The sequence below is a fragment of the Mercenaria mercenaria genome, chromosome 13 (genome assembly GCF_021730395.1).
Source record: "Mercenaria mercenaria strain notata chromosome 13, MADL_Memer_1, whole genome shotgun sequence".
NCBI lineage: Eukaryota > Metazoa > Mollusca > Bivalvia > Venerida > Veneridae > Mercenaria > Mercenaria mercenaria.
Window position 1 is genome coordinate 72061331 of NC_069373.1, and position 13991 is coordinate 72075321.

General features: G+C 35.5%; 1 protein-coding gene across 1 annotated transcript in view; it reads left to right on the plus strand.

The window, feature by feature from the left end:
* The window catches only part of LOC123528942 (uncharacterized), a 36554-nt gene extending 24089 nt beyond the window's left edge, over positions 1-12465 (plus strand). The window contains exons 4-5 of the mRNA XM_053522224.1: positions 4168-4237; positions 6456-12465. Coding sequence (XP_053378199.1) covers positions 4168-4237; positions 6456-7771 — 1386 coding nt within the window. The 3' untranslated portion in view covers positions 7772-12465. The remainder of the gene's footprint in view (positions 1-4167; positions 4238-6455) is intronic.
* The last annotated feature ends 1526 nt before the right edge of the window (positions 12466-13991 follow it).

Here is a 13991-nt window from a genome sequence, read left to right on the forward strand (position 1 = left end):
AATGAGCCAAATCGGTCCAGGCACTTCGGAGTTATGGCCCTTGAATTACCGAAAATCGACCTTTTTACTCTTGTCCGTGCTCTTAGTCGAACATTTCTCGTCCAATCATCACCAAACTTGAACAAAATGTGTTTGACCATAAGTCCTCGGCCAAGTTCAGTAACTAGCCAAATCAGCCCAGGCACTTTGGAATTATGGCCATTGAATTACCGAAAATCGGCCTTTTTACTCTCGTCCGCGCTCTAAGTCCAACATTTCTCATCCGATCTTCACCAAACTTGAACCAAATGTTTTTGACCATAACTCCTTGGCCAGGTTCATCAACTAGCCAAATCGTCTGAGGCACTCCAGAATTATGGCCCTTGAATTATACAAAATCGGCCTTTTTACTCTTCAAAGGTATATTTGTAGTGAGTAAACAGTATATAAAGACTGACTTTCTATTTAGATGATTTTTAGCTCGACTATTCATAGAATAGTAGAGCTATTGGACTCGCCCATGCGTCGGCGTCCGCATTAGCGTCCGCGTCCCGATTTGGTTAAGTTTTTGTATGTAAGCTGGTATCTCAGCAACCACTTGTGTGAATGTATTGAAACTTCACACACTTATTCACTGTGATAAACTGACTTACACTGCACAGGTTCCATAACTCTGTTTTGCTTTTTTACAAAATTATGCCCCTTTTTTGACTTAGAAATTTTTGGTTAAGGTTTTGTATGTAAGCTGGTATCTCAGTAACCACTTGTGGGAATGGATTGAAACTTCACACACTTATTTACTGTGATAAACTGACTTACATGGCACAGGTTTCATAACTCTGTTTTGCTTTTTTACAAAATTATGCCCCTTTTTCGACTTAGAATTTTTTGGTTAAGGTTTTGTATGTAAGCTGGTATCTCAGTACTCACTAATGGGAATGGATTGAAACTTCACACACTTGTTCACTGTCATAATCTGACATGCACAAAGCAGGTCCCATAACTTTATTTTGCTTTTTTACAAAATTATGCCCCTTTTTCAACATAGAAATTTTTGGTTAAGTTTTTGTATGTAATCTGGTATCTCAGTACTCACTAATGGGAAAGGATTGAAACTTCACACACTAGTTCACTGTCATGATATGACATGCAGTGCAAAGGGTCAATAACTCAACTTCGCATTTTACAAAATTATGCCCCTTTTCAACTTAGGAGTTTTTGGTTAAATTCTTATATGTAAGCTGGTATCTCAGTACCCACTAATGGGAATGGATTGAAACTTCATACACTTGTCCACTGTCATGAGCTGATAAGCACTATGCAGGTTCCATAACCCAATTTTACTTTTTTACTAAATTATGCCCCTTATTCGACTTCCGTCTTCATTCAAGCGACAAGGCGGTTGAATAGTCGAGCGTTGCTGTCCTCCGACAGCTCTTGTTTAAGGCAGTTGTGGGAGACATGCACTTTTCTCAAAAGCAACTCTAGTTAGTCACATGATATGACACATGGTTCATTACTTTTGCAGACATTTTCAATGAATTGTGTCCCTTTTATACCCATTTAATGTTTTGATACACTTTATCTCTGTTATTTCATACATTTAAAACAGACATTACCTTTATCTCTGTAATTACATATAATGTACTTTATACATTTGACACAGACTTAATCTCTTGTTCAATTTCTTCATCCACACTTGAGTCTTAAGCACTCCAGTGACAGATTCAGCTTCCTTAGATGTGCCCTACTTCACTATCCAGCAATGAAATAGTCCAGCACGCTTTCTCCTGTAACAGCTCTTGTTGGATACCATAGCACTTACATTTATCAGAAGGTTTCAACCAAGTTTAAACAACAGATACAGTATCTATAAGAAACTTAATTAAAATAGTGTCATTAGAGGCTAATAGTATAGGGCAGAACTTCAAATTCCCCTTGATTTTGGAAAAAAATAGAAACCAACAAGTTTTCTTAAGGCAAGCAATTAGCAGTATTAACTACAAGGTACACTGTCATCATTATACTGACGAACAATGTTAGCATCCTAATATACAAAATGACAAGTCTTACAATGGCTGAAGCCATTTTCATGTGCACTTATAATAAAAGAGGGTTTGGCAAAATAAACAGATATTTTTGTTCCTTCATTTAGCTCTTGTGTATTTGCCACGATCTTACATATTTTTGGAATACCCTGAAATCCCGAAAATAAGCCGATCTCGAAAATAAGCCACCATTTCACTACAGGAAAAAAGGGATCATAAATAAGCCGCATTCAAAAATAAGCCGTCCAGTTTTTAGCTCACCTGAGCCAAAGGCTCATGGTGAGCTTTTGTGACCGCTCAATGTCCGTCGTCAGTCGTGCGTCGTCCGTCCGACAATATTTTCTAAAAAAATCTTCTTCTTGAAAACTAATGGGCAGAATTACACCAAACTTCACAGAAATGATCCTTATATGGCCCCCTTTCAAAATTGTTCAAAGAATAGAATTCCATGCAGAACTCTGGTTGCCATGGCAACCGAAAGGAAAAACTTAAAAATCTTCTTGTCCAAAACCACAGGGCCTAGGGCTTTGATATCTGGTGTGTAGTATCATCTAGTGGTCCTCTACCAAAATTGTTCAAGTTAACCCCCTAGGGTTAAATATGGCCCCGCCCCGAGGGTCACATGGTTTATATAGACTTATATAGGGAAAACTTTGAAAATCTTCTTGTACAAAACCACATGGCCTAGGGCTTTGATATTTGGTGTGTAGCATCATCTAGTGGTCCTCTACCAAGATTGTTCAAATTAGCCCCCTAGGGTCAAATATGGCCCCAAGTTTTACATAGACTTATATAGGAAAAAAAGTTTAAAAATGTCCTTGTCTGAATCCACAACGCTTAGACCTTTGATATTTGGTTTGTAGCATTGTTTTATGGTCGTTAACCAAAATTGTTCAAATTGTACCCCTTGGGTGAAAAGAGGCCCTGCCCTGGGGGTCCCAAGTTTTATATAGACTTATATAGGAAAAAGCTTTGAAAATCTTCTTGCCTGAAACCATACGACCGAGGCTTTTAATATTTGGTATGATGCATTGTCTAGTAGTCCTCTACCAAAATTGTTCAAATTATGCCCCTGGGGTTAAAAGAGGCCCCGCCCTGGGGTCACTTAGTTATTATGTGAGTTATATAGGAAAAATACTTAAAAAATCATCTGATCCTATTTCCAAGACTGTTTAATTATAATTACCTGATGACCCCAAGTAATATGATGTCACTTGACTGTGACCTTGACCTACTTTCTTGTTTTTTTAAGATACAGCCTTGAAATTTTGATGACATACAGTTTTGCACACAAATCGTAAAACTGAATTTCGTTGACCATGAATATGACCTACAGACTTTCTTAATGTTTTATCATCAGTTTGACATTTGAAACATGTAGCTCATATTACTCAGGTGAGCGATCCAGGGTCATTATGACCCTCTTGTTTTATCAGTAATAGTATCAATGACCTTGTTAGGACACCATATAAGATAGCAAAAGTTACCAACGTGTACATAGTAGATTTATTTCTACATGTAATAGCAATAAAACATACATGTACTTTGGAATAAAACACTTAAAAAATGCATGTTGTGCTGATTTTTAAAACCCTGGACAAATTAAAACTTCAAAAGCAATAAATTCCTGCCTGAAACACTTCTTGTCACGTCAGTTCTACTAATTAGCATGACCGGTCTAATAACACAATGCAGTGTTTATCACGTATCGTGTAAGTTATTCATACCCGTTGGCCGATTAAATTACAGGTGTATTTGTTTGTTAGGCCAGACAAAACTTTTCAATGGGTAATTATCAGATTCTGTTAGCATCAGATTATTTTCATTAACAAATTGTAACACAAATGGTATGCCACAAGTATAAGTATTTACCAACGCAGGTGTTTTTTAGTAAAAAGCAAAATTTATTTTCAGTATTTCCGTACTCGAAAATACGCCGGTTTTTAAACCATTACTGAATATATGTACTCAAAAATTCGCTGGTCTCAATAATAAGCCATCAAATCCTTACGAAAATTTAAAATAAGCCGCGGCTTATTTTCGGGATTTCAGGGTATTCAAACAATGGAGCAGTATTCGAGTATTTGTGCAATGAACACATATTCATTGCCATCCCTAAACTTGTTGTATTCTTTTTCAGAAGCATTGTGAGCCACCAAAGACGCATGCAGAGCCTGAAAAGCCCAGTTATAAAGATGTTACTACCAAGAGTATGCTTTGACTTACTGTTATTTTATTGTAAAATATATTTTAAGTTTAGTGAGTGTGACTGGACATGTATAGATGCCTCACACGGGGCATATAATTCTTCATGTGCAAAAGCCTTCCAGCTGGTTTATGGAAGGTCAGTGGCTCAAACCAGGTGCCCACCTGTGATAAAATAATGCCTCGAGAGGCACTTGGGTTCTTCCTTCACCATAAACTGGAAATTCGCCATAATATGAGCTATAATTGTATTAGTGTGATATGAAACCCAACAAAAACAAAACAAAAGAAACTGCCTATTTGTTCTAGAATACCATTCTTTCTTTAAAGTAGTTTTGCATGTTAAGGTCAAAGTTTTTCTGCGTTGTAGAATTTTAGTAAAGCACCTGTAGTATTTCCAAACATAAAGATATACTAAGAACATTCAACCAATAAAAAAAGATATGGTCATGTGTTTGGTTTTTCACTAGATATGTTAGAAAAATATGAGTTTTATTCATATTTTTAGCTCACCTATTACGTAGTGACAAGCTGAGCTTTTGTGATCACCAGTCCATCGCCCATCCACAATTTCTTGTGAACACGATAGAGACCACATTTTGCAATCAATATTGATCAAACTTGCACACAACTTATATTGGCATAATATCTCTTTACCTTTAGAAAACTGGCCAGATCCCATCATGGGTTCCAGAGTTATGGCCCCTTAAAAGGGCCAAAATTTGCTATTTTGGCTTGTGAACACGATAGAGACCACATTTTGCAATTGATTTTAATCAAACTTGCACACAACTTGTATTTGCATAATATTTTGGTTCCTTTCCAAAATTGTCCAGATCCCATCATGGGTTCCAGTGTTATGGCCCCTTAAAGGGTCAGAATTTGCTATTTTGGCTTGTGAACACAAGAGACCACATTTTGCAATTGATTTTGAATTGAACTTGCACCCAACTTCTATTGGCATAATACCTCAGTTCCTTTCGAAAACTGGCCAGATCCTATCATGGGTTCCAGAGCTGTATCCCCTTAAAGAACCGAAATCTGCTATTTTGGCCTTTGCAGCCATATAGAGACTTCATTTATGGTTTAATTTGATACAAACTTGCTGAATATCTTTAACAACAATAGATCTTGGATTCCATAATGAATCTGTCAGATCCAATCATAGGTTACAGAGTAACGGCCCCAGATTGACCCCGGAAAGAGCCAAAATTTGTTAATTTATACCTTGTGAACATGACAGAAGTGACATTTTACAGTCAATTTTAATCACACTTACACACAACTTAAGTCACAATAAGATTTCAATTCCTTTTGAAAATTGGCTAGATTCCATTCATGGGTTCTAGAGTTACTGAACTTTCAGCTTTGATTTGATACAAACTTCTTCTAGGCCAAGTTCGAAACTGGGTCATGTGTGGTCAGAAACTAGGTCATCAGGCCCCGTGTTCACAAAACATTTTTCGATCTCGGCTGAGTTTGAGTTTGAAATTTTAATATCAGTTTTACTAAAACTTCAAGCTTAAATTCCAAATAAGACTGACCATCAATACCGAATAATCACTTTAAAATGCTTATTACATTTGTAACATAAAATTTTGTGTTAAACATGCTATTTTGATATAAATGAGAAATTAAGTTTCATTATCAAACTCAGCTGAGACTGAAAATGTTTTGTGAACACGGGGCCAGGTCAAATCAAAGGAAAAGCTTGTTAACACTCTTGAGGCCTTATTTATGACCCTATCTCTATGAGACTTGGTCAGAATGTTAATCTTGATGATTCCTATGCTAAATTAGAAACTGGGTCATGTGGGGTAAAAACCTAGGTCACCAGGTCAAATCAAAGGAAAAGCCTGTTAACACTAGAGGCAACATTTATGTCCCTATCTTCATGAAACTCTGTTAGATTGTTTATCTTGATGATTCCAAGGCCAAGTTCAACAGGTCAGCAATATAGAGTCATCATGCCTCTTGTTATATTAGGAGTCTATGGGAAAGCCACAATTTTGCTGACATACGGAAAAATATCTATAGTTAGATTTTAATGATTTTCTCACAGCTGTTAATTGACAGATTAACTTTCTTTTGATTAAATATTATAGATATATGTCTTTTAAGTTGTTTGCCCATGATTAAAGAGACAAACTAATATACGATTTTTGGAGATAAATTGCATAAAAAAATATTCAACTTAATGGCATGATCATTTTCATTTTTCAGAAAAAAGATGGTCATCTGGTAATTTAGAGGAGTTCCTCTCATTTCATCCAACAGAGAGACCTGTATGGAGGGAAGCTACCATCGCTGGGGATATTAATTCAATACCGTCAATTTCTGAAATGATCAAAGACATTGTATGTTATGTAAAAACCTATAAGAAATTGAAGAAAACTACTGGAAAAACTGACAGAAAACAAATCAATAAATACTTGCTCACTAAGTTCTTGTGCAATGTACAGAAAGAAGAAGATATTGGAGTGAAAGAGGAAGGAAAGACTGAGGAAATCATGCATATTTTGGACAAAGAATACAATATTGATGAGGCTGCAGCAAACAGGAAACTTCCTGACTGTTCAGCTGGTATGTCAGAGGAAAAGAAACTGTGTGTGGAAGATGAAAGAAATGAATCACCAGAATTTGATACATACCCAAGTCTAGAGGAAGAACTTGGTGATTATCATGGAAGAATATCATGTTCAGGTGATGCAAAGCCATCAAAAAGTGAGTTAGAAACAAAAAATTTGTATAAAGCTTACAAGCATATCGTAAATGAACTTAATGAGTCTAAGACTGAAACAGATATGTATGCTGTAGACAGTAACTCAACTGAAGCCATTGATGACTGTAAAGGTGTTATAGAGGTTAACTCTTTGATTATCTACACTCACAGAATCTTGATGCAAGGTGTAATGAAGGAGGACCAGATGCCAGGAAGATTCAGTACAAATGATAGAAAAGCTAATTTCAAAGGTAAGGAATACTGGTATCCCACATTTGAAGACGAAATATTTGCCAATGTAGCTGTTCAGACTTTAGTTGACAAAGTGAATGACATTATGGATAACATCAAGCGTAAGGATGTTTCAGAAGAAGAGAAAGCTAAACTTTTCTTCAAATGTTCCAGCCTTTTCCTCTTTGTGTTTCTTACCCTGCATCCATTTGCAGATGGAAATGGCAGACTTGCCCGTTTTCTTGCAAGTTACAATCTTCTCACATTCTCACCATTTATGACGCCAGTCTACAATGTGTTCAGCTCATCCAGGGAATGTGATTATATTCAGGCATTAGTTGACACAAGAGAAGGTCTTCAAATTCCAAAGAAAGTAACTGCGAAGGATGAGGCTATAAACTTGACAATTTCTGTAATGCGTCAGAAACCTTGTGATTTGTGTTCCATGCTTATTGAGTCAAATTGGACAATTTGGCGACAGTTGTTGGTTAAATTGGGTGACACTAGTATCAAGCTTTTTGAATGGGAAGTCCAGAATCAGCAATTCTTGTGGAGGACTTTTGAGGCATCTGAATCTGTTCAATAAACAATCAATTGACTAACCTCTACTATTAATGGATTGATAAGTCCATCACTATGATAATTAAACTCAATTTTGATGTCTATTTTAGACTGTAACCTTGCCTCTTGTTAGTTAAAGACTAGTCAGTCAGTGAGATGCTAGAGGTTTGCATAAATTCCATAGTTCTGTTATACTTTTTAACAAAGTTATGCTCTTTTCTTTACTGAGCAAATTTTGATTAAGGTTTGATATGTCAGCAGGTATAGCAGTAACAACTAATGGGAATGTATTGAACATTGACACACTTGTTCATTATGATGAGGCAACAGGCATTGCACAGATTCCAGAATTTTGTTTTTCACATTCCTGTTTTTCAAATAAGCAAGTTTTTGTATGTAAGGTATTTCATTTAGCATTTTAAAAGAGGAAAGTGTTATGCCTCTAACTTATTATGAGCAAACTTGACACACCTTACCTACTTCTTTGTATTTCAAATGAATGTATTCATTCAGTTAAAGTATTTTTAGGCAAGTCTTTTAAATAGCAACGCATTGCTGTCCTTCAAAAGTTCTTGTCAATTTTTAAGTTAATTTATATTATGGGACACTGCTTTCATTAATATTCCCATGCTGAGAATGTCAATATTGCTAAACTATACTGTGTATTGCTTGCTTAGTCTATATACTATGAAGTTGCAAGTCAGACAATTTTAATTTGGTTTGACTGTTGCAGTCTAAGGTATGTAATTCTCTTAACATTTAAAAGAAACTTAAGACAATTTAAGGTGTGATAATTCTAAGCTCATAGAGAGGTAATGAAAATTGGAGCAAATTATAATTTAGATTACGATTATGGTCATGTATGTTATTATTTGATTTGATAAGTAGTGTTTTGACTGACTAGAAACTGTTGAAAAAACTCCCATTATGGAAAATGTAGAAAAAGAAATTTGATATCTTTCATTAAAGAATGTTCAGATAACTAGATCTCATTACAATTGCAGTAGTAGACCCATAAAGACACCTGACGGTTTCCGTTCAATTACACTTTCTTGTTTCCTAATAGGCATTCTTCAACCATTAATTTAGCTCATATATGTGAATTTCCATACCATTGCTGGGATATGTCAAAAACTGCATTGTACATGCAGAAGTGTTTGCCAGGGTTTAATTTTCGCTATATTTGTGAGGTCTTTCACCTCAAGACTATCAGTCCTCTCATAAATATTAACCATTAGTATAAAGCAGATCAAGAAAATCTCATTATTACACAAACCTTCCTTTACAAAATTAATGGAAATTGCCATATCTACAAAAATCTATGTTCCTTTCTACGACTACTGTAGGATAGTATGAACATACTAATAGATGTTTAATGTTGAACTCGTATAATAACTATTGCGTTTGCAGTTTGTTTATGATCTGGATCCTGTAAAACAGTGATTCTGTCAGAGACATTCCAACATCATACACTTAACAACAAAATTTATTAGCTCATCTGATTTTTGGAAAAAAAATGATGAGTTATTGTCATCACTTGATCGGCGTCGGCATTGCCTGGTTAAGTTTTATGTTTAGGTCAGCTTTTCTCCTAAACTATCAAAGGTATTGCTTTGAAACTTGGAACACTTGTTCACCATCAATAGCTGACCCTGTACAGCAAGAAACATAACTCCATCATGCTTTTTGCAAGAATTATGGCCCCTTTTGGACTTAGAAAATATCAGATTTCTTGGTTAAGTTTTATGTTTAGGTCAACTTTTCTCCTAAACTATCAAAGCTATTGCTTTGAAACTTGCAACACTTGTTCACCATCATAAGCTGACCCTGTACACTAAGAAACATAACTCCATCCTGCTTTTTTTCAAGAATTATTGCCCCTTTTGGACTTAGAAAATCTGATTTCTTGGTTAAGTTTTATGATTAGGTCAGCTTTTCTCATAAACTTTCAAAGCTATTTCTTTAAAACTTGCAACACTTGTTCACCATTATAAGCTGACCATGTACAGCAAGAAACATAACTCTGTCCTGCTTTTTGCAAGAATTATGGCCCTTTTTGGACTTAGAAAATATCAGATTTCTTGGTTAAGTTTTATGTTTAGGTCAGCTTTTCTCCTAAACTATTCAAGCTATTGCTTTGAAACTTGCAACAGTTGTTCACCATCATAAGCTGACTCTGTACATCAAGAGACATAACTCCATCCTGCTTTTTGCAAGAATTATGGCCCTTTTTGGACTTAGAAAATTATGGGTAGGACAATTTTTCTATTATACAAAAAAATCAGACGAGCGTCAGCACCCACATGGCGGTGCTCTTGTGGTACTAGTATTATAGGTCAGTAGACAATTTACAGTTGAACTAAACAGTCTGTATGTATAATCTTATGATGAGTAAGTTGTATGGGCATCATCTTATTAAAAAGTCAAATCATGCATGATAACATGATTTTTATAATATTGTGAATATAAACATTATGAACATACTCAATATTTCAAATTCGCTAAATTTTAACCCAGCAAAAATATGTACTTTTATAGTAGATATTTGTTGATAAATTGTAATGAAACAGAAATAACATCGGTCATTATGGGTCCATTACCTTTAAAATGAAACCCTTTTATGTTTAAACCAATGTACATCTTATTTACAAAAAAAGTATTATTGAATCGTATAATGTTGATATACAATTTGTGATCTGTACATGTTATTACTATTTTTTGTAGACATTTGTCATATAATCTCTGAAATAAAATTGGGTAATGATCAACCTTATATTCTAAATCAAGTTGCCCACAAGGCAAGTCAAAATTTACAATAATTAACTTGCTTGAATAATTTTTACATTAAGGTATTGGACCCCTAATAGTAATGTCAGTGGTTTGCACACTGGCCTTCCAATCCTGAGGTCGGGGGTTCGATCCCCGGCAGCTACTCGGGAATTTTCAGAAACGCTTTTCAGTGTTTCCCACCCAACTAGAGGTGTACTGGTCAGGAACCCAGGCAATCCTTGCGTGTATCAGTGCTATACACTGGGCACGTTAAAGAACCAGGCTGTCTATTCGCAACGAGCTAGGCTAAGTTAGCGGGACAAGCCTGTATCTGATTTCTGATCTCTCTGTCGTGAGGGCTTTGTCTGACTCTGTCCCTCTGGTCAGATCGCTCTGTGTCTGTACTAGTAGAGGATGAATTATGCGCCCTGTGTGGCTGCATTTGAACTATGTAAAGCGCCTTTGAACGTGAAATTGATCATGAAAAGGGCGCTATATAAATCTGGTATAATAATAATAATAATACCCCGTCTGTTTCAGAGGTAAATTCACTTTGAACAGCAATAAATCGCTTATCAAATGAAAATTTTCCACTTTTGTATAATAAATCAATAATAAGTAGTAAAAACGTACTAGAAAATAAGGGTGGGGAAATTTTGGTCCCAGTGAGGCTTGAACCTATGCCCCCCAGAAAATTGCAGTCAAAGTAGGTTTATGATAGGAATTGAATACTCTTCAAAAAGGAGGTACTCTATTACGGGTCTAATACCTTAAATTATAAATTGTACTTGCTATCCAACATACTGCATAAGTACACATAAAGCAACAAGTAACAATGGTCTTAAGATCTTTAGTACGGTAATACTATTTTTATGGCCAAAATTTGGTGGAGGTTCCACTGTACCCTTTGTAAAATTCCGGCACATGAAAATTAAGGTTTATTTCCATACTCTAATCTTTTTCCAGGAAAATGGTACTTTTATGAATGCTCACAAAAATATCATACAAGTTCACAATCATCCTTCATCAGATAAAACCAAAATTAGCAGGTGTTCTTGTGTCCAAAATGGCTAAAATTACAATCACTTTTTGATGATAAATTCAAAACTAATCCAGACTTTTTATCTCACCTGAGCACAAAGTGCTCATGGTGAGCTATTGTGATCATGCTGTGTCCGTCGTGCGTCTGTTCGTCAAGTCGTCCGTCCGTCGTCAGCAATTGTGTTTAAATGACATCTCCGCCAAAACCACTGAATGGATTTTGATGAAACTTAGCCTGGATGTTCCTTGGGTGGTTCTCTATCAAAGTTGTTCAAATGGTTCTGCTTGGTTGCACATAGAGGCCACCAGAGCTATATATGGTGGAAATTTAAAAAAAAAAATTTTTGTGAAACTGCTGCCTTGATTTAAAATAATTTTACACAAAAGGTCCTTCTGTGTGACCCTCTGATTATTTTGATTTGTCCAAAAATGGCTGCCAGAGAGCGTGGTTACTTTTCCCTATATTTATGTAGTGGAAACATTAAAAATTGTGTGACATGTATATAATATAGGCTTACAAAGAAGAAATCTAACTCTGTACTCGTACCATTACATTATACAAATGCACTTGAAGCCTTGTACAGGTGAGCGCTTTAGGGTCAATGACCCTCTTGTTTAAATTTTTACCATCATTACAGTTCTTTAGAGTGATGTTTAATATGAAACTGTTTGTCTTTAATTAAAAAAAAAAACATGGTAACAGAAACAGTGATTAAACAGTAACTGTTGTATTTATTACCTTCTTGTGTTTGGTTTAATGTTATTTTCTCCTGCATAAAATGCGTAGATGTATTTTTATAATTGGTTCAAAAGTTGTTTAGCATAAAATGCACTGAAAATATTTTTGATAATTTTTGTTTTGTATGTACAAATTCTAACCAGTAAAATAACATGTTTGATGAAATTGTCTTTTGTTTTCATTATCTTACAATCATTAACTTAAATGCCAAAACCTATGAGCGAGCTCTTTGCACTTACGGATTCTCTTTGCACATGTATTGTACTTGACCTAAATGCACCTTAACCCTTTCCATATCATCTAAGGTCAAGCTTGTTCCATTATTTGCCATTGTTTCGTGCATGTAGCATCAATACAAGTTTTTGGCTGAACAGCTTCTACTTCCCATCTATCCATCCGAAGCGATATCTATGACATGAATAAAACATAGCAATCTTAACTGCTTAATTCCACCCTGCAAATTTCGGTCAGATTGCCTTTGTACCTGTAGATAAATTACATAGTGATTTTAATAACTCGCCTGAATGGAAGATATTAGATTATGTTAAGATCATTAGTCACCTTCTTGTAGGGAACTCAGTAACTGCACAGCAATACTTCAGTCACTTATTTATTACAACTTAAACCTATTCTGTCAATAATAACAACTTGCTTGCAAAACATAAACAAAATTTTTCAAAGTCAAAGAATGGCCAATATTTTAATTAATTTCAACTATGATGAGAAGAATGCCTTGCCAATATGTTGTTGCTGAGATATAATTTGACAGAAAGTTTCATGCAAAAAATACAATCTAACTTTGTAGAGTCGAAAAAGGGCCAAAAATCAAGAGGTATTTTAGTTATTGTGAGAAGACATGAAGACCAGGAAGAACTGTGTCAAGTTTTAATCAATATATATATAGATGTTACCAAGATGCAGCTTGATAGCTTTAACAGAATTTTCCAAGTCAAAAAAGAGCCATAATTTACATTAAATTCAAGCAAGAGTTATCTGACTAGATTGATTCAGCAAGTTTGATCACCAAGTTTCAGTCAGATACCTGTAGCTGTTACTGAGCAACAGCCTGATAATTAGTTGCACACAAAACTTGAAACCAAACTTTTCTACTTCTATATCAATGTCAATCAAGTCCTATCTAACTTGATTATAAAGATCTTACATGCCTGCCTGTGTAAGACAGGGTTTTCCCTACCCGAGGGACAGTGTGGAATGGAAAACTGAGCGTTAGCGAGGTTTTTTATCCATGCTGTCCCCGAGGGTTGGGCAAACAGCTGCTGTCTTACACAGGCAGACATGTTAGATCATTTTTCTTGCCTATCACGTTCAAAATAGATTGTGGAGACAAATAGATCTGGGTATTTCCTGACATTATTTATAAAATTTATGACGTCACAATAGTGCCAGTATTATGTGACGTCACCTTAGTGCACGCTATTTAGACAAGGTTTTTCCCTAGGGAAAGACAGGAATATCTATCTCAGGCACGTGCTCGGACAAACGTATACTTTCCCCGCTAGGTAGGCAAGAATATTCCAGTAGGTTTGATGATAGGGAAACGCTGTGTGAAGTTTTAGTCCAAATATATGTAGTTGTTACTCTGCAGAGATACAGCTTCATACTTAGTTTCATGCAAAAGTACAGCCACATTTTTTAAGTACAGAAATGGTCATAATTCACATTTAAACTCGTTCAG